Genomic DNA, 25,080 nt, shown 5'->3' with positions numbered 1-25,080 from the left:
CCTTTGTGGAGTGTCGCCTCTTGGGGTGTTTGTGATGGATACATATATCGTATTCTTTGTGCTTAATTGTTGTTGGGGGTGTTTGTGATGGATACGTATATCGTATTCTTTGTGCTTAATTGTTGTTGTGGTTGTTACAACCATTATTCTAAGGAATTGTCCCATTCTTAGCTAAGGTGACCTTATCTATTGCATGTATGACATTTGGTCAATTTCCATTCCTTGGTTCGGATCGAACCTTGTGCTTTCATGCAGTTATCTTTTGTATTTCTTTCTTTCATTTGATGTGTCTGTATTTCTTTTCAAGTTAATGAAAATTTCAATTTTTGGCAAAAAAAAAAATACAAAAACAAAAACTTCTATATTAGATTGCATTAAATGCATTGGCCAGTTTAATATGATATTCGATACGGGACAATATGTCTCTTAACATCACCTCATTGATACGATACTTTACTTGGTGCCGATACTTCAAACTTTTTTGTTGAGCCTTTATTTTGATTTGCCAAACGTGGGCCATGGATTCCCGTCCCTATCATGGTGGTGGCTTTATTTCTTTGTTCCTTGTCGCTTTTATGGTTGAACCGGATTTTGAACTTTTGGTTCCAACTTCCAACTTCCAACTCATCTTCTCTCTGATCATTTCTGCAACCGAGTATTGTTGAGCTTTTGAATCCTCTTCGTGGTTCTCCAATTCGATTTGGGCTTCGCGATGGCGACGAGGAATCGAACTCCTCTGTACAGAAAGTACAGAGATTCTCTGAGGAGCGTCCGATCGCCGATCTCTGCTCAGACGCATTCTTCTTCTTCTCAAGCCTCGTCTGGTCCCGTTATCGAATTGGTGAACACTTCACTTCTGCATCATAATCGGTCTTATGCGCCACTCAGTACCGAAGATCCAGGCAGTTCCAGGTACAAATTTGTGTTTCTTTCTGAGTTGCAGTAGCCCTAGTGTTAGAATTTTCGTTTGATATCATCGATTTATTTGCCGAATTGTGAGATCGGAATGCATTTTACACATTTCGTACAGTTTCAGCTGTAAGGGGTCTTTCTTTTGTTTTTGAGCTATGTTATTACAACTGGAATATGAACTGTGGCTAAATTAATTTTTAACTTTCAGTTGGAATTTCTCAGCATTGAGCGTCAAAATGAGAAAATATGTATGAATGTAATCATGGTGTGATGATGCTGATTCTGGGACCTCCAATTTATTAAGAAGCAATTTATGGAAAGAAAGAGAAAAACGAATCCGGAGACGATATTTTGTTTGGCGTATAACGTTTCAATATAAACTGGCCAGATCTTTGGACTTGGGATAACGGTTCTCTCTGCAGAAAAGACTAATTTTTTCCTTCCACATTTAATTCCTCAAGTTGAATGGACGGTCATGTGATTGAAAATGTCACATGATTAGTCACTTTCTTTACATGTAGGGAATCGTTTATGTGAAAGGCAGGTAGAATCCCAAGTGAATTGGCAGAACTGATGACAGAAGCTTTGAATGAGTCTCTACTGCTTCTGCATTGTCATCTTTGAGCTCATTCAAGTGGCTTTGCTTTCATTTGTGAAGATTTCTTGCTTCTTACTTGGATGAGGTGCATGGTGGGGGGGGGGGGGGGCAGAGATGTGCTTTCTTATACATGAATTGCTTGCTTCTGCAAAATTTAGTCAATTTAACATTTCCAGAATCATCCTTACCTGTTTGGATTTAATTAAAAAACAAGTATGGGTTGGAATTTTCTGCGGACTAATTGGTTTGATATAGTTAAAAAGAAAAAGAAAATTAATAAAGGAAAGAAGCTCCGAGTAGAGATAACTGATCACAGCTTATTGATTGTGATCCTTCTAAATATCTAGATATTGGCTGACTTTGGTAAAGATCAGGAAATTAAATTTCCAGTTGAACAATAAAATCTTTGGCGGTGGGCTCCCATCTTCCCCCTTATTTGCATTTAGTGATTACCAACTGAGAAGGCCTGTGGTTGTTAAGTATTGGCTATAATGTGGAATGTTGTCAGGAGAGGAGGCATCAACACATAGACCATCAAAATTTTGAATTTGCTTGGAATTTGGTTTGGTAGCTGCAGCGACAGTTGGAACCAAATTTCTTTTCTTAGGGAGACAGTTAAGAATGTTAAATGAGGCCTTGTATTTTCAGATCCCTTGAGAAGGGTACCGAATCTCCTGGTGTATATTTAGTGCAAGATGGGATCAGCATTTCCTAATGTTCATAATGCATCATCTGTTTACTTATGCTTTGAAAAGCATTCTTGTTAGTTATGACAGTTAGATTACCTCCGGATGAGCTGTTATTGGAATTTAAGATGAATCTTTTGAGATATGTGATCTTGGAGTTTTTGGCTTTTATTGCACAATGTGATGACAAGGACTACCTTTTTCATAAGAAATTAATTATGAGGCTGGGTTTTCCTGTGATGTGGAGGCACTTGATACTGGAAACCACATATACATGGGCTCGAAAAGTGTCTTAGTGGCCAGGTTTTTAATATATAGGATTCATTTCTAATCTTCCTAGGGCAATGTATTCATAAATTTAGTACAAGTGTTCGGTGGCCAAACTTAAGGTCAGAATTGGTTTCATCGAGCAAAACTTTGATCAACCAAGGCCGAAGACTTGGTTCCCAGACATATCATCTCCCATCTTTCATGAGATCATGGCCATGACATGGGCTATTTTATTTTCTGCTTGCTTATTGTGCCTGAAAGCAACCAATGAACTAAGAGAAGAGTGACACAATCTGTGGATATGGATGGAATTTCACAATACTCAAACCAAGTCAACTCAACTCTACCTTACCCCAACTAAATGGGGTTGACTTCTAGGACCATTTTTCTCCAATCTATTTTATTCAAAGCCATACTTGTTACTACTAACAACTATGCATGCCTTTCTTCACTACTTCTCCCAGAGTCATTTTTGGATAAAACTAGCTCTTTCAGCTCCTTCAAATTTGAATCAAATCATCCTTACGTACTGGAGAGTTAAAAGACCTCCATGTAATATGTCCATACCTCCTTAAATGACTTTCTTGCAGTTTATCATGTGTTAGACTCAGAGCTACCCCTAATCTGCTCTAATGTTTATTCCTTATTTTCTCTTTTCTTTTTTACCACTCATATGACTCAACATACTCATTTCAGCTATGCTAAGTTCTTACACACTATTCTTTATTCTCAGCGTTCCCTTCCTGATTGTTTAACTGTCCTATAAAATTTTCCTTCTGAGTTAATTTTTAAAGAATGTGATATTTAGACAACGGTTTGGTTGCACCTCTGCACTTCATCCACCATGATTTTGCAATAAAATAGAAAACTGTAATAGTGCTTTACAACTTCTAGGACTTGGAATTTGCTAGAAGCTTTGTTAAGTTGGGGCTATAAGCAAATACAAACACGTCAACCGCTCCATCTGTCCCTGAAGAGAAGAGTCCTATCCAGCTTGATATTTGCTTCCGTGAAGGTTCTGGAGTTGTCTCTTGTAACTTCCTTTCTGGGGCTTCCTGAGCAATTTTCAAATGTATTATAGTTAGTAATATAACATCTGAAGCTTCTTGGATTGGGGCTTGACTGAGCTGGGTGTATGGTTGCAGAACTACTTTATTTGTTTAACTTTGGGATGTCCTCTGATATGTTTTCGAGATTGATTCTTAATGAGAACTGACTTTAATTTTAAATAAGTTAGGATTTGAAGGGAGCTATTTGAGTTACATTTTGGATAATGTAACTGATGGTAAGGTAACTGATAAGGTATTAGCTTGTGTATTCCTATAATTAGTTACCCTCGGAGGAAGGAAATTGAATTGAATTTGAGCAGCAATTGCTAGTAAGAAGGCCCTTTGAAGTGCATTTCTCTCTCTCTTTCCCCCCCCCCCCTCTGATTCTTTTTTATTAGACGAAAAGGCTTGTCAAACATTTTTCCATAATTTTCAGAAAACATCATCGGATGAGAATTTGGGTTCTTTCTACGGGTACTTGTGATTTAAATGGTGAATGCTAAATTGGAAAACTTAGCAGGGAATAAGCTTGAGGACCGTTTTTGAATTTATGATTTTGTTCTTGGTTTGTCCATTTGTTTGAAAATTGAAATAGAACTTCTGAATGAGGGACAGGTAATAATGGCAGAACCAGATATTTAAGACATAATCTGTGGATGGGAAGGGAAGTAACTACATTTTTATCCTTTCTTGTGTGATATCACCAATCATCATCTTCTCAATCCGTCAGCTTCTTCCTCAGGGTGGTTGAGGGGGGGGGGGGGGGGGGATGTGGTTGGTACATCTCGTTACTATAGTTTCTCATTCTGTTGAATGTCAATTGTCAAGTGCGTCAGATGCAATGCCAGTCAGATCTGATCAGCCTGCAAGTAAGGGTTCAATCATTTGACAGCTAGATCTGGGCCAGATCTGAGCTTAAATTTAAGTGCCAGATTTTCACTGATTGACTACCACATTTCAAGTAAAACTTTAGGACATAAAAATGAAATTTAAATTGATTCAATTTATGGCAATAGGTGTGGTATAATTTTGGAGAGAAGTTACGGAGTTTACGTCTTAAACAGCCTTAGACAGAAGCAAGGTAGAGGGTAATTAATGTGTCATGTGGTCTCATTAAAGGAGGAGAAAAAGTTGCGATTGAAATGAAGAAGACAGTCCTTTTTAAGATTAGAATCTAAAATGGAACAAATTAATAAAGGGAGAGAAGAAGAAATAAGTAAACCACATGGTGAAGGATAGATAAAATGTTTAACAGAGAAGAGGAGACAAAAATTTCAGCCATAACCAACAAGAAGCCAAATGCATTCATTCAATTCCAACCATGGGGGTTGGTGTTGGTTTTCTTCTTTATCTATAGAAACTGAAGTATCCTAAGGTTGGCTTTGTTTATTACTAAGACTTTCTTAAGTAGACAACTAATTAGGACTCACTTCCTAAACGAACGTAAAAACTAAAAGCCTACGATAGTATTGAACCCTATAATATCAAAACTAGTAATAGAATAAGAATTCTTTGTGCATCTGTGTACGAACCCAATTACAGGTCTTATATGAAGAGTTATACAATAAGTTGGGCACGAAGGAAGGGGAAAAATCTATTTATAAGATAGCTAAGATGAGGGATAGGAAGGGTAGAGATCTTGACCATGTTAGATGTATTAAAAATGGAGATGGTAAAGTTTTAGTTTGTGAGGAGGACATTAAGAAAAGATGGGAAAACCTATTTCTCTAGTTTACTAAATGAGCAGTCTTCAAGCACTTATGTTTCGGACGATTACACCTTTCACCAAGGCACCAATGTTCGAACTTATATACGTAGAATTTCGATGTCTGAAATAAAAGAAGCTTTGAGGAGGACGAGACTCGGCAATACAAAGGTCCTGATGAAATCCCAATTGAAGTATGGAAGAGCTTAGGAACCCATGGACTAGTTTGCTTGACTAAGTTGTTTAATAAGATTATGAGCATAGAGAAAATGCCAGATGAATGGAGGAGAAGCGTCGTGGTTCCAATTTACAAAAATAAAGGAGATATTCCAAGTTGTAATAACTATAGGGGCATTAAATTGATGAGCCATACAATGAAATTATGGGAGAGAATAATTGAAACCCGTTTGAGACACTTAACTACAATTACGGAGAATTAATTTGGGTTTATGCCGGGAAGATCTACAACGGAGGCTATTTACCTAATTAGGAGACTTATGGAAATGTATAGAGAATGTAAGAAAGACCTTCATATGGTATTTATTGACCTAGAAAAAGCTTATGATAGAATCCCTAGAGCGTTAATTTGGCAAGTACTAGAGAAAAGAAGTGTTGCAAGTAAATATGTAGATATAGTTAAGGATATGTATGATGGTTCGGTGACTAGTGTTAGAACAGTGGGGGACAAAGTAATGAATTCTCGATAACAATTGGGCTACATCAAGGGTCAATTTTAAGCCCATATCAATTTGCACTGGTAATGGATGAATTAATCAAAGACATTCAAGATGAGGTCCCTTGGTGTATGCTTTTTGCGGATGATATCGTGTTGATTGATGAGACCCAAGTGGGGATTAATACCAAATTAGAATCATGGAGAGTAGCTTGGAATCAAAAGGCTTTAAACTTAGTAGATCGAAGACAGAATATCTAGTTTGTAACTTTAGTCATGATCGGACAGATGATGAGGTGGTGATACTTGACGATAAAGAGATTCCTCAGAGTGATTGTTTTAGGTACCTAGGTTTAATCATAAGTAAAAGAGGTGATTTAGAGGATGAGGTTTCCCAAAGAATTAAAATAGGGTGGATGAAGTGGAGAGGTGCGTCCGGGGTTTTATATGATTGGCGTATTTCATTGAAACTTAAAGGAAAATTTTATAGGACCGTTGTTCGACCAACTATGATGTACGGTGTAAATCGTTGGGCTATTGAAAAGAATCATATAGATAAACTCAGTGTAGCAGAAATGAGGATGCTAAGATGGATGAGTGGCAAAACTAGGATGGATAAGATAAGAAATGATCATATTAGAGTTGGTCTGGGAGTTGCTCCCATATGTGATAAGCTTCGAGAAAGTCATTTGAGGTGGCACGACCATGTTCAACGGAGACCTATAAATGCCCCTGTACGGAGAAGTGATATAATCCATATTGAAGGAACTAGAAGAGCTAGGGTTAGACCTAAGATAACCTTAGGAGAAGTGGTGAGAAAGGATATGTATAGCTTAGGCCTTGTATCTAGCATGGCCTCGAACAGAACTGACTGGAGGGCAATAATCCATGTAGCTGACCCCATTTAGTTGGGACAAGGCTTATTGTTGTTGTTGTAGTATTTCAGCCCATTATAGCAATAAAAACTAAATTAAAGCTCAGACCATACCTATACTAAAACCTGGCCGAAATTTAAACCTACCCTTAAATCTGGCATGCATTTCTGTCATTCACACTATCTTGGTTGATCTAGTCAACTTGGTAGAAGAGAACAGAAAATTGGTGTTGAGAAGTTGGACAGAATCTGGTACCCATCCAAGATTTACCTTTTGTCTAAGTATTTGAAAGGGAAGGAAAAACCTTAAGCAAGATAAATAAGGGCTGCAGTTGGTGCTACTCTGTATGTTCATAGGAGATATTTTGTTCAATGTGTGTGGAAAACAGGTTTCCAGCAGTTACAGGAAGTACTACTGAGGTGGGATATGACTTGGTTGTCGCTGAGTGTCCAAGGCATGTGCCTAGCTGATACCTCATGTCAGTTCCCCTCCCTGCCCTCTCCCTGCAGTTACCTTGTAAAAGTTATTCGAGAAAATATCTTTAAATAGTTTGCTCCACTCACATATCATCATATTTGTCCACTATCAGATGTACTGTGTCACTACTCTTATTCCAGCTTCAATATGGGGAGCCAGTTCTCAGGATGCAGCATGCTGGCATTGGAAGTTGCATATTTCAGCAACTTCCATTTGTGCAACATGTGGTCTATGATGTACATTGTCCAACCATCTGAATTTCCTTCCCTCTGATAGTCATCCATTGGTGCTATCCATTTCTCTGAATGCATTCATTTGCAGTTCATTCAATTGTATCCTTTATGGTCTTGTACTTTTTTTTTTTTTGTCTCAAATCTCAATCAATGCATCTCAACTACAATTGTTTAGTATGGTAGAATTTCTGCTTCATCAAACATGGATGTTGTAGCTTGCAATCATTTGGGTTTGACTCCTAGTTCCCTCTCTGAAGTAGTCCTAGACTGATGGGATATCAACTAGGAGCAATAACCTTTATCTTCAATGAACAAGCAACTCAATTGGTCAATTTAGGGTTATTAGGTCAAAACTAAGGTTAGGCTTGGCATGACATAGGGTTTCATGGTAGGGTTATGTCAAGTGAGTGTAGGAGAGTCTGTCAGGGAAGTTTTGGGGTTTCATGGATGGTGGGATATTTTTGAATTTGAAAGGAAACAACAAAATTTAGGGTCGAGGTTATGGAAAGTGAAGGTTGAGGGAGTCTAGGGTTTCTATTGGTCAGATGAGGCTGCAATTAAAATTGAGTTCCCAATGGATGTGGGAAAGATTTGATCAAATATGGGCTGATTCTGATGGTGGGAATTGTCTGTGGGTGATTTAGGTGTTGGGAAATCGAGAACACAAGGTGGAGAGCTAGTATTTGGGGCTTCAGGAAGATAAAAAGAAGAGAAGAAATCAGGCCTCGTATATCAATCCCACAGGTGTTGCTCAACAGCACCAAAATTCTAATAAAAAATTCTATTCATTATTCAAATCATCTCTTTAAGTCTTAACCGCTGGTTTTAACCAGCCATAATGGTTCAGTTTAAGGCATAATGTAATAACTTAATATGGAAGTAAAGATATATAATTTCATATACAATTTATTACTCATTTTTTAGGCCCATAAAAGTAACCTATTACATAGAAAACCCACAGGATCAAAGGTCCAACATATATAGAACCCAACCCTAGGCTTGTTCCCATTAAAATGGGTCTCTATTGGTCATGTAACTGCGTCACTCTTATAATTCATAACCCCATCCCAAGCATTGGAGTGAACTCATGAGGATGACTTGCTGCTTATAACTTCTTAATCAGATGGTTCGCTCCTTGTTTAACTTTGGTCTCATTTGACTGTCAGTCAAGTCATTTTCCTTCACTGAGCCTTCAAATTATTTGCTGGAATAAGAAAGTAGTTTTTATTATGCTATTCTAACATGAAGTTGGGTTCTATTGAAACACCCGAGGCTATTAGGCTTGTCTAAGTCTGCAAAGTAGTTACAGCCTTACAGGTGTTACTTAAAATGTCTCAGTTTGGGAGGCAAATAGTGAGTTTGGTTATGGAATTGGACTTCTAGCTAGTACAGTGGCTCAGTTTCTGAACAGAGAACATCTCATCATTCTCATGTATGGGGTAAACCCTGTTTGAATAAAGATAATATAGATTGGACCTTGTAAGCCATCTTGTATTATTGCTTATTCTGTTTTATGTAGGAAACTTTGTTTATTACATACTTTTTTCCTGTGGAATCATAAAAAATTGAACAAGACATGATTTTTGAGGCACTCAGTTAATTCTTAATTTTGGGATTCAAATTTATAGATTTGATGTCTAATAATATAAAAATTACCATATTTGGCAACCTGTTATAATTGAAAAAGCTGACTTGAATTGACCTTACATCATGGACGTCATTGTTATTATTTAAATTGTTACAGCTTGGTTATTTTTAATATTATTGGTCTTCTTGGAATTTTTTGTCTCTATTTTCTATACTTCTTATAAATGCCATTGCTAATTTTTAAACTGCGAGAGCCCTAAAAATCATAAACTGTTTGCCCACTACAGTGGGGGTGTTCTGACAGTAGGTATACCTCCAGCTTGGGTGGATGTTTCTGAAGAAATAGCTACAAATATGCAACATGCACGAGCAAAAATGTCAGAATTGGTCAAGGCTCATACAAAAGCATTAATGCCATCTTTTGGAGATGGGAAAGAAGATCAACAAATGATTGAGGCTCTTACCCAAGACGTCACTCATTTGTTGAAGAAGTCCGAAAAGAGTCTACAGAAACTTTCTGCAAGTGGGCCCTCTGAGGATTCAAATGTTAGAAAAAATGTTCAGGTATGGTAAAGTTAGAATTTATGTCTCTGTGATGCAAACTTTTGCCTACACTGTATGCCTTCTCTTTTGATGAATTTCAGAGGTCTACTCATTTAGTGATGGCAGAGTTTATGCTTGTTTCCATTGAGATGACTGAGGAGATCCACTTTGTGCTTTAAGTTTTGATGTTCATGGTTTGAAAAGGGTCATCTGAGCATCCCCTCACAACCCCCCTCTTCCCCCCAAAGCAAACCCCACCCCCCCACCCAAAAAAAAAAAAAAAAAAAAAAAAAGACCCATATGAGAAATGATATCTTTTACTGAGTCATTGGTTCAGTGAGTTAAAACCCATTAGGAAAGGAAAGGAGGTGGATATCATCTTTAAACTAACACATTGGTTCCATAAATTTTTCCTCCCACCCTTGGGTTGGGGTTTGTCCTTTTACTGTCGCTGAACCAAAAGTATTTGTCTGGACCCATATGAAGTTGGTCGTTAGAAGCATTTGCATGCATTCACAATTTATCGTCTTCTTGGTGAATTTTATAGCTGTGATTACACTTTGATGTTTTCCCTGCAGCGTTCTCTTGCTACAGACCTTCAGAACCTTTCAATGGAATTCCGAAAGAAGCAATCAACATATTTGAAGCGCCTCCAGCAGCAAAAGGAGGTGTGGTTGGCTCTTCTTTTATATTTGTTAATTAATTGACAAATATGTTACCTGGGGGATGTTTGTGAAAGAAATGGCCTTTTAAGGCGGATAAAGAGATGCTGTTCTGGCATATGGTTTGCCACCATAAACTCCTTACTTTCTCTGTCATCGTTTCATTTTTATAAACTAAACTTTTCGTTTTTCAAGATATTAAGAATTTAAATTGCTCATGCTTTATTGTACTTTTGGAATTTAATAATTATTACTTTCTGGTGTAGGGACAAGATGGGTTTGACTTGGAGATGAATTTAAATGGGAAAAAATCTAAACTAGAAGATGATGACTTCGATGATATTGTAAGTTTTCTTTCTAATGAATAATTCATAGGATATTCCCTTTTGAGTGTAAATTGTTTGCTTCTTAAAATAGTGGCCTGAACTTTGATTCAGGTATGAAATTTCAGAGTCTGAATTCAATCTTACTTGGATGCTTTATCTTTTAAAAGGGTATTAGCGATCACCAAATGGCCAAGATAAAGAAAAGTGAGGCATTCACAGCCGAAAGGGAGAGAGAGATTGCCCAGGTAAATGAGAAAATTGAACTCAATTCATGTTGGTTGACCCAAGACAACATTTTCTCTTCTCTTAACCTATTCAAATTGCTCTCCAGGTCGTGGAATCAGTGAATGAGCTTGCTCAAATAATGAAAGATCTTTCGATCCTAGTGATAGACCAGGTTACTAGCTGTCTCTTCTATTTTCACAATGTTCTTAATCTAGTTCTCTCAGCTGGCCATCTGAAATTTTTTCTTTAAGCAGGGGACCATCGTTGATAGAATAGACTACAATATTCAGAATGTTGCATCCACAGTAGAGCAGGGTTTTAAACAGCTTGAGAAGGTGCTCTTTTTCTCCATTATGTTTCAATGCATGGAGCTTTCTTTTCTTCTTTTCTTTCTCTAGTTATATGCTACAATGAACATTCAGATATGGTAGGTCTTCTTCACCTGCAGGCAGAGAGAAGTCAGAGGAAAGGGGGAATGGCGACATGTGTTATGGTGCTTGTGCTTATGTGCTTCGTCATGCTGGTCCTCCTGATCATCAAGGAGATATTATTGTGATCCCAGCATCTGCTAGTCTCCAATTGAATTTCTTTTGGTTAACAGTCTCCACCTTCTACTTACATGCTTATGATTCAGATATGGTGCATGCCATTATAGGGGATGGGTCTGACAGGGCACCTGTTGATATATGAATCCGGAGTCCTTGGGAGAAAGTGCAAGCTGATGGCTGCCCCAGGTACACATGTATGAAGGGCATTTCCGAATTGATAAGGCTGTTATGATGGTGGAGGTTGGAGAATCAATTTTGAATACCTCAGAGGTTTTGTAGGTTGGTTTCCTTGATCCTTCAATTCCAAGAGTTTGAGGTTCTTCTTGTCTATACCAATTTTTTTATTCTTTTGTACCAAATTCAGAAGAAGAAAAAAACGAATGATTTCTGTACGATGTCGGCCATCTGATAGGAATGTCAAGTCTACAGTTTGAAATTTGGCATTTTGGCCTCCTTAGTGAAAGAAATCGCAATTGTGAAAGAGACTTTTAGTGGTAATAACTCAATCCACTGCCTGTACGCCTCTCTAATTTTTGTTGAAACGTTTAATCATTCTTCTTTGTCTGTTAGGGCTGTTTTTAGGGCTCAAGTTGAAACAAGACCGGTGGATGTGTTAAATGATTTTATTGGTTCACCCATCTACTATGGAATGTTTTCATCTCTTAATAGGTACTGGGTCATACTGCGGTGTAGTCACAAATTATGTGGGACCCATAAGTAAAAAATAACAAAATATTTTAAAAAATTAACCCCATTACCTTAACTCTGTGGGTCTCTTTGTAATTCGTGGTTAATAGCTGTTGGGGGTGCTCCCTAAAGAAAAAGACCCATACATGATAATGAGTGGGAAGGTTTACCAAAAAAAAAAAAAATAATGACTGGGAAGGGAGGGAGTGGTTTTCTGGAAGGCTGATGAGCCAGCCAGTTGATGCTCCCATGCATGGTCTGGTTGGGCTTGGCTTCTGAAGGAAAGGACTGGCCTTAAGAAGGGACCCAAGTGATTGCTGGCTCAACAGTATAAACCCTCTAGTTCTTAGGAACCATCCCAGAAGTATACTGCAGTTCCCTTCGAAACAGTATACCATATATGGAAAGGGGGGGGGGGGGGAGGATGTAAATACAATTCTCACCTTTCCTAGGATTGCGACACATAGTAGTTAATTATCTAAGGGTTAGACTTAGAACCCAATTAGGAACTTAATATAATAAATCCCTAATTGCCAATGGTGGTTTAGTTGAGCGACTAAAAGCCCAAACTCCCATGGGAAGGTTTTGGGTTTGCACCGATCCGACGGCACCTATATTAGTAATATTCCACCCCCTAATATAAACTCGTCGGCTACAAAAAAAAAAAGAAAAAGGATCACGTGTCACAGTCTTAGATAGGAATTACAGGGAATTGTGGAAGATATGAACCCGGGCGTGTTACCTTTCTCACCCTCACCTCTGAAAGTTATCAGGGTGGAACCCCTTGGATGGTGGTGAGCGTACACCCCCACCCCCACCTAGTAATACTAATAATATTGATTTGTCAGGATGGCCGAGTGGTCTAAGGCGCCAGACTCAAGTTTTGCCAATGCAGGGTTGGTTGAGTGGTAAAGATCCATACTTCTCAGTGGAGAGGTCATGGGTTCGACCCTTGCGGACGGCATTAAATTTCCAGTATTAAAAAAGCACCAGTACCAAAAAAAAAATACTAATAATATTGATCTAATCCATTTTTTAATTAGCCCTCTATTTAAGAGAGTTCTTGTTTACTCGAAGTACTGTACTGCATAATAGGTCAAGTTGAACTGATCATGTCTGGTTTGATCCTGAAACTAGTTTTGACAGTTACAGTCTACTGCCAATCTGAATTCTCTTCCACATTAGTAGTTAGAAGATCTCTTCCACCGTGTGTGAACTGAATGACCTCCCAATTGGACTTTTGGATAAGAAATCACTCCTTCATCCCTACTGACAATATCAGAAGTACCCTTTAACAATCTAACCATATCAATGAATATGGTGAAGTAAAACTTTGGCAGTTCTTCATGGATTGAGCTTTTTACCATTCATATCCTATGAGATCCCCTTATTATAGGGCCAGCAAAAGCATTTTAGAAACTTAAACCTTCCCAAATTTGTAAATTGAAATCAATGTGGTCCAGTTCCAGTTTCACTTCCAACACAAGAGGGCAAGAAAGTGAAGTGGAGACACAGGAATCCATTTCTGGATAGGTGGCTTTGTTTATTCTGAAGCGTGAAACAGAGGCCAAGGCAGTCCGTGAAGGTGGTTTGGATCATGTGAGCTTTGCTCTGCACTGTTGTGTCCGTGACACCGAAGCCATGTTTGCTCAAGCAGAAATGAAAGAGATTATTCTCTCTTTCTCTCACACATTATTGGGCTTTTGGCTTTAATTCACATGGCTAACAGTCACTAGTGACAAAATAAAAGACATGAGAAGAATTGAGAGGAGAGAAGAGCAAGACAGGAAGCAGCAAGTGGGGCTAAAAATCATCCTTTTAGATTTCTTTGAGACCCAACTTTAGATTATAAAATTTTTCTTGTCTTCTTCATCCTGTGTTCTCAGTGAAAAAATCAAACGCCAAAATTTTCTACAGAAGAAATGTTCAAAAAATAAGATTCCTTTACTGTAGGGTCTTCTGAGAATTTAATGAAGGTTGGTGGGAATTTGGCACCAAAAACAAACTTTCAAAACCCAGGACAGTTTTAGGAATGTTCAGCTTTTCAAATCTCCTCCAATTGGACTCACAGAAGAGCGAGTAAGAATGAAGTAAACGTCAACATTAGGAAAAGAAACTGGGTTCAGAATTGACTTTGAAGAGATCTTCTGGGAACTGGGTACAAAATACTTTCACAAGAACTTTCTGGGTTAAATAATTCATGTGGGTTTTATAATAGTGTTCCACGAAACAGAAACAGAAACAGAAAATTTTATTATAAAGAGAAAGATCACGGGATAACATTGGAGGAGGTATACAACATTTTTTACTAAATATTTTGATCAATAGAATAGAACAATCAAGCCCTTATCTCAATTAAAACATTATTTCCTTGAATAGAACAATCAAGCCCTTATCTCAATTAAAACATTATTTCCTTTTCAAGCATGGTTCAAGCCTTCATGGCGTCAGCAGATACAATTTGTTGTTCTTCGTTCCCTGTAACTGGTTCATACGGTATCGGTGCCGACATATAAATGTTGTATTAGTTTTTAAAACGATTGACACCGACCTGATTTTTCATGATACTTCAAAACCCACCAATATAAAGTGCATGTGAACCCATGGGACACATGATTTCACGTGGGTGATGGGATTCAACCCCTCTCCTACATGATATAACTCATTTAGGAATCGGGAACACCTCCCCGTCGGGATGGCTTCCCAACTACAAAACACAGTGGGGCTCACAGGTAAAATTTTGAGCTTTTTAAATTTTTTTCTTTCCATAAAGTGTTTTTCACCGTGGGCCCCATTGTATTTGTGGTCGGGAAGCTGTCAGGAGAGCTGATCCCAACTCCTCATTTAGCTTCTCTCTTTTCTAAGTGTAAATTCTATTATGTTGTTACAGACACTAATATAGTCGTGGATTTTCTTGCTCGGAGGGCATGGTCTCTTAGTAGCATGACCGGTTGGCCGGTCTCCACTCCTTGGACTTGGATATAGATATTTTTATGTCCTAGACTTTGATATCTAAATAAATGAAATTTTTCTACCAAAAAAAGATGGGACTCAACCCCCTTTGACTAACACAAGAATGAAACATTTAAACCCATTGGTCACCAAAGAAATTATAATGTAGATATGTACAAGATGAATTTAAATCAAATGTACTAAGGGCCTGTTTGGTTGCATGAATTCAGAGATTTCAAATCTCTGGATTCGAATGCAAAATTTATACCGATTTGGTTGTGAAAATTTTTGGATTTATGAAATCTAGAGATTCATCTTTTTACACTAAAAACGTGAATCTGGATATTTATTGGTATGGTGTGAAATCTCTGATTTTACCTCTACTATAAAAGTGTTAAACATTTACGCATTCACAAAAATTATTTCGACCAAACAGTTTTTCAAGATAAATCCACAGATTTCATTCCACATATTCAAATTAACTAAATAGTTAATTTTATAAATTATGACTCCATAAATTTGAAATCAATAATGTAAAATCTCTAAATATTTGAAATCTCCATACTCCTAAAATCATACATGCCCTAATAAAAGATCTCTGAGAAATTACTAGCTGGTGAAAATTTCATTTTCCAAAAGAAAACCCACTCCACCGCTCAGGCCAATTGCAATCAATTCATCTTTTGGAATTAGCAACAGTGAATAGTCCAAGTCCAGATCACTGATCCAAATCTAGCCACTTGTAAAATTATTGGGTTGGTCATGGTGCCCTCTCCTTAAAGTTACTTGTTTTTATCATCAATTGAAAATTATGGAATGGAACCATCCAAACAAAGCTGCTGCCCAATACGACACACACCTCCATCAAGGTTCCATGTTGGACTAATAAGGTTCTTCCAGTTTTTCCATCTTACGCTTATCTGGGGTTTTTAGTGTCTTCTCTTCTCTTCTCTTCTCTTTTTTCCCCCTTCCTAACGTTAAAGGAAGTTCTAATTAGCTGTCTTGAAAACAAGTCTTGGTGACTGCTACTCATCCTGCTTCATCCACGGCAGATGAACTGTGACATTGTAAAGGGAGGAAAATGAAGGTGACCCGTTTTCTCAAACTGTTATTACTCTCGTGGGTATCCGTTGTTTCTCTCCGATGTTGCTTCTGCAGCAATGACTCGTCTCTGCAACTCAACGATGATGTACTGGGTCTAATCGTCTTCAAATCAGGCTTTAACGATCCATCTTCTGCTTTCAGCTCGTGGAACGAGGATGATAATAGCCCATGTTCTTGGCAGCACGTACAGTGCAATCCTGTCACAGGTCGAGTTACCCAGGTGTCACTTGATAACTTGGGCTTATCGGGGAAGATTGGAAGAGGACTTGAGAAGTTGCAGAGCTTGGAAGTTTTGTCTCTGTCGCGTAACAACTTGTCTGGTAATATAGGGCCTGAGCTTTCACGAGTTAACAGTCTCAATAGATTGAATCTTAGCCACAACAGTCTTTCTGGTATCATTCCCATTGAACTGGGTTCTATGGTTTCTTTGAAATTTTTTGACTTCTCGGCTAATTCTCTGTCTGGGCCAATCCCTGACAATCTGTTTAATAATCTCTCTTCTCTCCGATCTGTTTCCTTTGCTGGTAATAGCTTGGAAGGGCCTATTCCACATTCTCTGCCCAAATGTTCCCTCTTGAGTTTTCTAAATCTATCACACAATCATCTTTCAGGGAATCCAAGTTTCGTTAATGGGATATGGTCATTGACAAGGCTGAGAATCTTGGATCTCTCTTACAATGCCTTCTCTGGTTCTGTCCCTGATGGGGTCTCAGCTCTACATAATTTGAAAGAGCTTCATTTACAGGGGAATCGCTTCTCCGATTCCTTTCCCTCGGATATTGGATTTTGTCCCCACTTGTCTCGATTGGATTTCAGTCATAATTTGTTCACAGGAGCTCTACCCAATTCCTTGCTGAGGCTTAATTTCCTGAGCTTTCTCAAATTATCAAATAACATGATGACCGGCAATTTTCCTTATGGGATTGGTGAGATGAGAAGTTTGGAGTTCTTGGATATGGGAGGGAATAGCTTTTCTGGATACCTTCCAGAATCAACTGGTGATTTGAAGCAACTGAAGCATTTAATTGTAACAGATAATCAACTCACAGGTAAGATCCCTGCTTCACTAGCCAACTGTTCTAGGCTGTCTGTGCTTCGTTTGAGGGGTAATCGATTCAATGGTAGCATACCACCTGGACTATTTGAACTGGGTTTGAATGTAATCGACCTTTCTAAGAACAGGTTTGATGGATCAATCCCACTTGGTTCAAGTGCACTTTTTGGTTCTCTCCAAATATTGGATCTGTCAAACAATAAGCTGATAGGAGGTTTTCCTGCTAATATGGGTCTCTTGTTCGAGTTGAGATACTTGAATCTATCATGGAATAATCTACAGTCAAGTTTGCCTCCTAAACTTGAGCTTTTCCAAAATCTTGAAGTGCTTGATCTTCGCAACAACGCTTTACGTGGGCTAATCCCAGAGGATGTATGCGACTCCAATAGTTTTTCAATCCTGCAACTAGATGGAAATTCCTTGAGTGGTCCAATACCAAAAGAGATTGGGAATTGTTCATCTCTTACATTGCTGTAAGTCTTTAACTGGCATGAAAAATACTTGTAATCTGTTGTGTTGTGCTTCTTGGTAGAGAAATACTGACCAATGGCTATTGCTTGCAGGAGCTTGTCACATAACCACTTAAATGGTTCCATCCCAAAGGAAATCTCAAAGTTGAATAAGCTGGCAATTCTCAAACTGGAATTCAATGAGTTAAGTGGCGAAATACCGCTGGAGCTTGCTAGGTTGGACAATCTTCTTGCAGTAAATATTTCCTATAACAGGCTTGAAGGAAGGCTTCCTATGGCACCAATTTTTCAGAACTTAGACAGAAGTGCTTTACAGGGGAATCTGGGCATCTGTTCACCCTTACTGAAGGGACCCTGTAAGATGAATGTCTCAAAGCCATTAGTCTTTAATCCATTTGCCTATAACATCCCAATGAACAGGAACAACACTGTTTCTGAAACCTCTAATTCTTCAAGAATGGGGGATAGCAGATACCTCCGTTTTCCTACAATTATTGCAATTGCTGCTGCTATTTCAATCGTAATTGGAGTTCTAGTGGTAAGTGTACTGAATGCTACCACACGCAAAAAACTGTCATTTGTTGATACTGCCTTGGAGAGCATGTGCTCAAGCTCTCAAAGATCTGGGAGTTCTGCCACTGCGAGATTCACTCTACTTGGTTCAAAATCATCAGAAGATTGGGTGAGCAATCCAGAATCCCTACTTAACAATGCCCATGAGATAGGAAATGGAGTCTTTGGAACAGTCTACAAGGCTTCACTGGGTGAAGGTAGATATGTAGCCATTAAAAAGCTCACTGCATCTAACCTACTCCAAAGCCCATATGATTTTGACAGAGAAATTCGAATCTTAGGAAATGCAAGGCATCCAAATCTTATTACTCTGAAAGGGTATTACTGGTCTCCTCAGTTTCAGCTTCTGATGTCTGATTATGCTCCCAATGGGAGTTTACACTCCATCCTTCATGAAAGGTCTGCATCATCCATCCCTCCTCTTTCATGGGCTAACAGATTCAAGATTATACTCGGAACAGCGAAAGGACTTGCTTACTTACACCAATCTTTCCACCCTCCAATCATCCACTACAATGTAAAACCAAGCAATATTTTGCTTGATGAGAACTACAACCCCAAGGTTTCAGATTTTGGGTTGGCAAGACTTCTCACCAAGCTTGACAAGCATGTGCTAAGTAGCAGGTTTCAGAGTGCATTGGGCTATGTTGCACCAGAATTAGCATGCCAGAGTCTAAGGGTTAATGAGAAATGTGACATCTATGGCTATGGAGTGATGATCTTAGAGATTGTGACAGGAAGAAGGCCAGTGGAATATGGAGAAGATGATGTGGTGATACTTAGTGATCATGTAAGAGTACTACTTGAACAAGGAAACGCACTTGATTGTGTTGATCCAAGCATGAATGAGTACCCAGAAGAGGAAGTCTTGCCAGTCCTAAAGCTGGGTTTGGTATGTACCTCTCAAATACCTTCTAGTAGGCCATCCATGGCGGAAGTGGTGCAGATACTACGAGTGATCAAGACACCAGTTCCACAGAGGATGGAAATGTTCGAAGGATGATGATCACAAGTACTGTTTAACTAGTAATGTTTCCCATTATTTTGATGATAGTCATATGTACCCTGTAGTCCTCTTGGATGCAAGAAAGCAACGTTCTTCATGTTCTGTTCCAATTCTTTTGGATGGTCTGGGAATTTCCTTTTAAGAGGAACAGACCTGTCAACAAAAAATTTAGAGTGTTTTTCATGGCACTCACATAAATTTGGGCCTAAATTCTTAATTGCTTATTTAAGCAGAAAATTTTCAAACTGCCCACAAATCATTTTTTTTTTCTTTTTCCAAATTCTAAGTTACCCATGCTTAACTTTTCCATTATCTTTCAAAATAAAATGACTATTTTGTCCATGGGGTGAAGGGAAACCTACCCTCTGGCTGGGGGAGGCCCGGAGGGGTGTTGAATCGAGTGAACAAGAGAGTTTTCTTGGAGATTTAAAAAAATTAAGTGAAGTAGTGGTTGTCGTTTCATATATATATATATATATTACATAATTTTGGGCTGGAAATTTTTGGATTCACATCATTTTGGGCTGGAAATTTTTGGATTCTTTACATGTCATGTCTTAGTCCATTGGGACCATTAAGTGTGAATCGCTGCATGGATATAAACGGGAATGTATGCTAAATTGCTAATACGTGCGGGAAAATGATAAATTTGAATCTTAAATTTGACATGCAAGCTATCTAAACCATCGCTTACGTTTCAACTTTGACTTAGCATTTGAGCATTTAACGATTCCATAGGCATCTAAGCCTAAGACATTTTGATGGGCCAACTCTGGATATTTTGCTGAAGAACCAACGTTCTTTTAAACTTGAGATATCCCTGTAGATGATTACATTTAGTTCCTTTCTTCCCATATATTTGTCCTCCCTATTCATTTATCTTTCACAAACCACCATAGCCTAAGTAGATCAAATCCCTGTTAATCATTTTTGTGTTCATGGGTACCATCTAGGTGTGCAAGTTTGGCCCTGATAACTGGAACCTGCCTTGGGTCCAAATAAGGTGAGAATTGAGAAATCTTGGCCGAAGGGTCAGATAGTTAGAAAATTTTTACCCTGAGACAGGGCCAAGCCAAGGTTAAGGCCTCCAGCTTAGCTCAGCCAGATCTTGTCTTCGCCTGCATCTCCATTCTTGGTCCAATGGTCAGGGGCAATCATTTTCAGACACACTTCAGCCCATTCTGGGCTGGACATGGTTAAGGGGACATAGAAGGGTTTGATAAGCCTAGCCCAACCAAACCCTCTTGGAGCCCTAGAGTTATCTACTAGTTATAAATGTTCCAATAAGATTTTGGTGGTATGCATTGCAGAACATGTAAACCAACAGGAAATCAAATCAAAGACTAAGCAACAAGCATATGAAATGTACAAATTAAGTACTGAAGAGATGCCTCCCTTCCTCGCCTCTGTTTGTTAGGAAAATAAGCTTCAACTAGTATTACATAATCCCTCCCAAGGGTACTTAAAGAAAGATAAAAAGAGAAAGAAAAAAAAAAGAGTAAAAAGGGTTCTTCGTTTAATGTAATAACTAGTGAGGAGAATATGCACCTCAAAGAAGAATGTAATTCACAATATCCAATCCCATTTACAGACGAACAAACTCAACTATTACGCAGGCTGACAAAAAAAAAAAAAATGTTAACCTACGTTTCATGTAGAAGAAAAAAGGTGAACATGAAGGCGTAGCTCTCAAGTGCAAATCATGAGAAATCCCGGGGAAAAGGGTATCTACTTCTTGCTATGTATATGCAACTTCTGCAAATGCAGAAAGGCTATCCAATTCAATAGATCAACTGGAAGCTATCTGTGGTTTCTGTAAATTGTCCTCTACGTAAACAAGACGCCTATTGTGGATCCCATATCCATGGTAACGGTAGATGATGCCATAGAGACAATGTCTCAAAGGTGAGACATCATACATCTCGATGAACCTCATATCTGATACCCTGGCTTTGGCACCAGCAAAACGCTGGTACTCTTCAATCACAGAAGACAAGCACCAACTCTGGAGTTTCCTCAGGCAACCCACAAGGGTTCCTGTCCGATGCTGCAGCAAATGCACAATAAAAGAAATTCTAATTAGGATTCTGTAGCAAGTTTTTGATAACTAATTGCACAGTAAAAGTTAAGAATTATTAGTAACTCCACTGTGAATCGTGAAGGAAGTCTAATGGAAGCACTAAATTTAGTGAGAAACTATTTTTGCAGTTCATGAAAAACACTGTTGTAGTAAGGAAGTCTTAAAAATCAGGCATCAAGAACTAAAAGATGGCCATGTCCCCTGGTTCTTTTCGTATCTAGCTCAGTATGGTATATAGGCCATGAGGATCCCACCATATTCTGATGGGGAGAAGGAGTTCCTACAACCATAGCCACCAAATTTGAGGGTGTTTAGAGTGTTTCCAATTCCCATTTTTGCTTCCATGATAAATATACACTGTCATGCCATATGAGCTCTTAAGAGAACTCATGTTCCACCTAGCCAAAACTAAATTGCAAGTTAAGGCAGTAGTTACTATCAAGCATTACCATACCTTTCCACGTTTGCAATGTATCAAAACTGGATGATTTCGAACGTCTGAAAAACAAGAAAAATATCAAGAATATTAGACAAAGAGAACTTCAAGCAAAGGTGGTGACTTAAATTATTGTTTATTATCAGTACCAAGTAGGACCCTCAGAGCTTCAGTGATGGCATCCTTGGGATTAGTCACAGAAGGCTCCTGCAGATGCTAATAGTCAGATCAATCACTCGTAATGCTACAGAAGAAGTTAGTGCACTTTTGGAATGTAGAGATGTATTACCAAACATCTTCTAACCAACCAATATGATCTTTCTATTATTTCTAAGATCCCTGACCATTTACGCAAAGTTTCCATTCAAGAATCCATAACTCTCTGAATCTTGTAAATGCCCATCTCATCAAATTGCAGACTTGAAACCTATATATAGTATTATAACCTCAAATTATATCTAGCTACAACCATATCATCAAAGCTATTCTTTAAATGGGCATATTTCCATGAAGCCCTACCTATGAGGGAATTTCCATGACCTGCTACAGAATATATCAAATTTCAATTTTGTGTAATACAACTCAAATCCGTTTGAATGTTGGAAGACACGAAAATTTACTAGTGGCATTCAAGCAGTCCAGATTAGACCACCAAGAGGAGTGGCCTACCTTGAAGATTAATCCAGTGCAAGACTAAAGGAGTCCCCTTCTCTTTTTCCAAGTCAGACTCACTATTAATATTAACATCTTGTGTTAGGTTATTCCTTCTGCTTGACACTTTTCAAATGGCAACTTACTTAACAATGAACACGTTTTCATTAAATCCTGGAGGTAACTCTTAAAGATGAGACTGAAAAACTTGAATATATCTCTGTACATTGTCAAATCCTAAAACATATTGTTAAAGATGAAACTGGGACTACTTGAACAATCTATTTATATCTACCCAAAGAAGAACAGTAGACAGTGAAATCACCAAAAGAAACTTAAATAATTCATGCATACTAGTCTCCCGGTATGCTAATTTGTCTAGCTATATACCAGAAGAATTCCAACATAAGAAAAACAACACCCGTCCAGTCAACACAAAAACAGAGCAACAAAAGCCAAATAATATTGGATCCCTATTGTGAAATAATAAAAGGTAAAATAACCAGATGAATTAGTAATAATCTTTTGAGTTCGATTCATAATCAATTTGATAATGCTCATTAATTTCGTATTGCAGATACAAAAATACCATATATTGTACTCAAAGAATTAGTTTTTTCCGGTTCTTTCTTCCATGTACTTTCTTCTATTCCTTCATATGAAACGGTTACACTTAATTTCTTTCAGAAAAATCTTTCAGTATAGAAGCCAGATTAAGACCAAACAAACAAACAATCAATCGAGCAATTTCATCCTTGCAAAGAAAGAGCAACATCGAAATAATGTTCCTCAACAGGATAACCGGCAAAACAGAAAATAAAATAGAAAGAAGACAGAAAATTTACCTTGTTTCCATCAATCCCAAACTGGAAAAGCTTGATATTATGACTTCGAAGAAATTCAGAGTTGTCTTCCGGATACGGTTCAGGACACAAGTATCTGCCCAGATATTACATTCACACAAAAACCACAACATCAGTACTTCAAAATAAAAATACACCAAAATAAACAAAACCAAAAACAATGGCGGATCAATCTAGTTGAATTACATGATAGATCGAAGACTTAGGGTTTCAAGGAAACCAAAATTGGATTCATTAGGGAAACCGGATCTGTAAATCCCTCTTTCAACCATAGAGAAATTCAAAGGAGTAACCAAGAGATCCTTCTCTTCTCTTATTTCCACCACCTTTGTCATCAGAATCAGTCTTGCTTCTTCTTCTTCTGCTTCACGTTCTTTCGACGACAATACCACCATTGTTGATCTCTCGCTCTCTCCCTCTTTCTTTCTTCTTCTTGGATTTCAAACAAGAATGAAAATTTGCTATTTCAAGACACCTAGAAGGCTAGGGTTTATGAAGAACGACGTTGTGGGTACGGATTCTGATTCTTCCATGAAAGGTAAAGAAAAGGACTTCCCAATTCAAACCTCTTTTTAATATTGTATTTTGAATGAAGAAAAAGGAACGTGGATAAAGTTGAAAAGTCTAACTTAACAGCAGAGAATCCCAATCTCTCTCTATTAGGGTTTCTTTCAGATAAGACGTTTCGCTATTCTGGTACTTTTGGATGATTCATGAGACTCGAACAAGGACTTTGCTTAAGTAGATGCGCACACTATCGAGCCGTATATTTTGGACCATTCGATCGAGATTTCAATCTTGTCCGTTAAAATTCCACTCTTGAAATTTCAATCTCGACTGAGATTTCAGATCCAACGGTCTAAAATCTCGCTTGATGTTTAAAGCGCTTGCCGCGATGGAGTTTTCTATTCTCCCACGAAAACTTCTCTTTACATCCAATGGAAGTCTGACACGTGGTACTAAGATTAGCTGCAGTGCTGTTACGGAGAACCTAAATTTCGAGTTTCGACACCGTTTTCGACGGAAATAACTGGATATCGTTACGGAGTATTATCGTTCAGGGAATGTGGGGCCCACTTTCAAACTCGTCGAAGGTGACGTCACGTGGATGGAGAATCCGTTTTCGGATTCATGCGCGCATGTGTGTGGTGGTGTGGTCCCGTCGAACCCGGCAAGCAAGTGTTCTCCGAAAGCAGGAAAACTGAAATGACGCATGGCCACGTCAGCATGTGCTGTTGTGTTGGGAAACGTGGGTGCAATCACAAAGGGTGTTCTCGTAATTTCTCAATTCGTGCAATGCGGTTCGGTTCGGTTTATACAAGTTTGGTTTGGTTTGGTTTAGTTATTGTCGATTCAAGTCCCTATCTTCTCGAAACTTTTTCTCGTTTCCGATGCCAACACGTTCGGTGGATGAGAAAAAAAGAAGTGGGAAAAGTAATTTGAATTTCAAAGCATCTAGCGTTTGGCGATGGGAATTAGACAACACTGGTAGGGGGCCTATGAGGGGAATGGGCAGATGGCTCATCAAGAAAGTAATTAGGGAAAAAAGATTAAATTAATTTTTGAAACTTATATAACACGTTTCTTGAAAAAAGTAAAGTTAAATACCATATGACTCAACACTTGGATTATTGGGTTTTGCAATTAGGTAGCTGTACTTGCATGGTTGCATGTTCTTCACGCATTGTCCAGTTTGGTAGTGAAATGAAGCGTGGGTTCACAAGATTCTTCTTTTTTGTAATCCAGTCTTTCATTGAAAGGTAGAAGCCGAGACAAATTGAGTACATAGATCAATAAACCAAGGAGAGGAAGATGGCCAGCCATGTCTTCCTGGC

The 25,080-nt window shown here is 38.3% G+C and overlaps 3 protein-coding genes across 4 annotated transcripts; 2 read left to right on the top strand and 1 right to left on the bottom strand.

Moving 5' to 3' along the window:
- The first annotated feature begins 599 nt into the window (after positions 1-599).
- LOC149010183 (syntaxin-43-like) lies at positions 600-12,166 on the top strand. Of its 2 annotated transcripts, XR_016174573.1 has the most exons (9): positions 600-912; positions 9,353-9,629; positions 10,187-10,276; positions 10,537-10,614; positions 10,764-10,841; positions 10,928-10,993; positions 11,076-11,156; positions 11,270-11,648; positions 11,734-12,166. XR_016174573.1 is itself a non-coding variant. In XM_089162920.1 (8 exons), exons 1-8 carry the CDS (start codon positions 713-715, stop codon positions 11,375-11,377), a joined length of 978 nt encoding a protein of 325 aa, XP_089019046.1. In that variant the 5' UTR covers positions 600-712; the 3' UTR covers positions 11,378-12,166. The 2 variants fall into 2 exon arrangements, 1 of the variants encoding a protein (XP_089019046.1); XM_089162920.1 differs by having other exon boundaries at positions 11,270-12,166.
- Positions 12,167-15,837: 3,671 nt separating this feature from the next.
- LOC149010182 (Leucine-rich receptor-like protein kinase family protein) lies at positions 15,838-19,413 on the top strand. Its single transcript, XM_089163620.1, has 2 exons — positions 15,838-17,639; positions 17,730-19,413. Exons 1-2 carry the CDS (start codon positions 16,090-16,092, stop codon positions 19,210-19,212), a joined length of 3,033 nt encoding a protein of 1,010 aa, XP_089019746.1. The 5' UTR covers positions 15,838-16,089; the 3' UTR covers positions 19,213-19,413.
- A 1,214-nt stretch (positions 19,414-20,627) lies between these two features.
- Positions 20,628-23,914, bottom strand: PFA-DSP5 (Phosphotyrosine protein phosphatases superfamily protein). The gene is made up of 5 exons (XM_089164216.1): positions 23,432-23,914; positions 23,228-23,321; positions 21,881-21,938; positions 21,750-21,793; positions 20,628-21,262 (listed from the first exon to the last, which is right to left on the bottom strand). Exons 1-5 carry the CDS (start codon positions 23,638-23,640, stop codon positions 21,005-21,007), a joined length of 663 nt encoding a protein of 220 aa, XP_089020342.1. The 5' UTR covers positions 23,641-23,914; the 3' UTR covers positions 20,628-21,004.
- Positions 23,915-25,080: the final 1,166 nt, after the last annotated feature.

The sequence above is a fragment of the Hakea prostrata genome, chromosome 7, assembly GCF_041222555.1.
Source record: "Hakea prostrata isolate BN-2017 chromosome 7, UWA_Hpros_2, whole genome shotgun sequence".
In the NCBI taxonomy this organism is placed as follows: domain Eukaryota; kingdom Viridiplantae; phylum Streptophyta; class Magnoliopsida; order Proteales; family Proteaceae; genus Hakea; species Hakea prostrata.
This window is presented reverse-complemented; position numbering and strand designations above follow the sequence as displayed.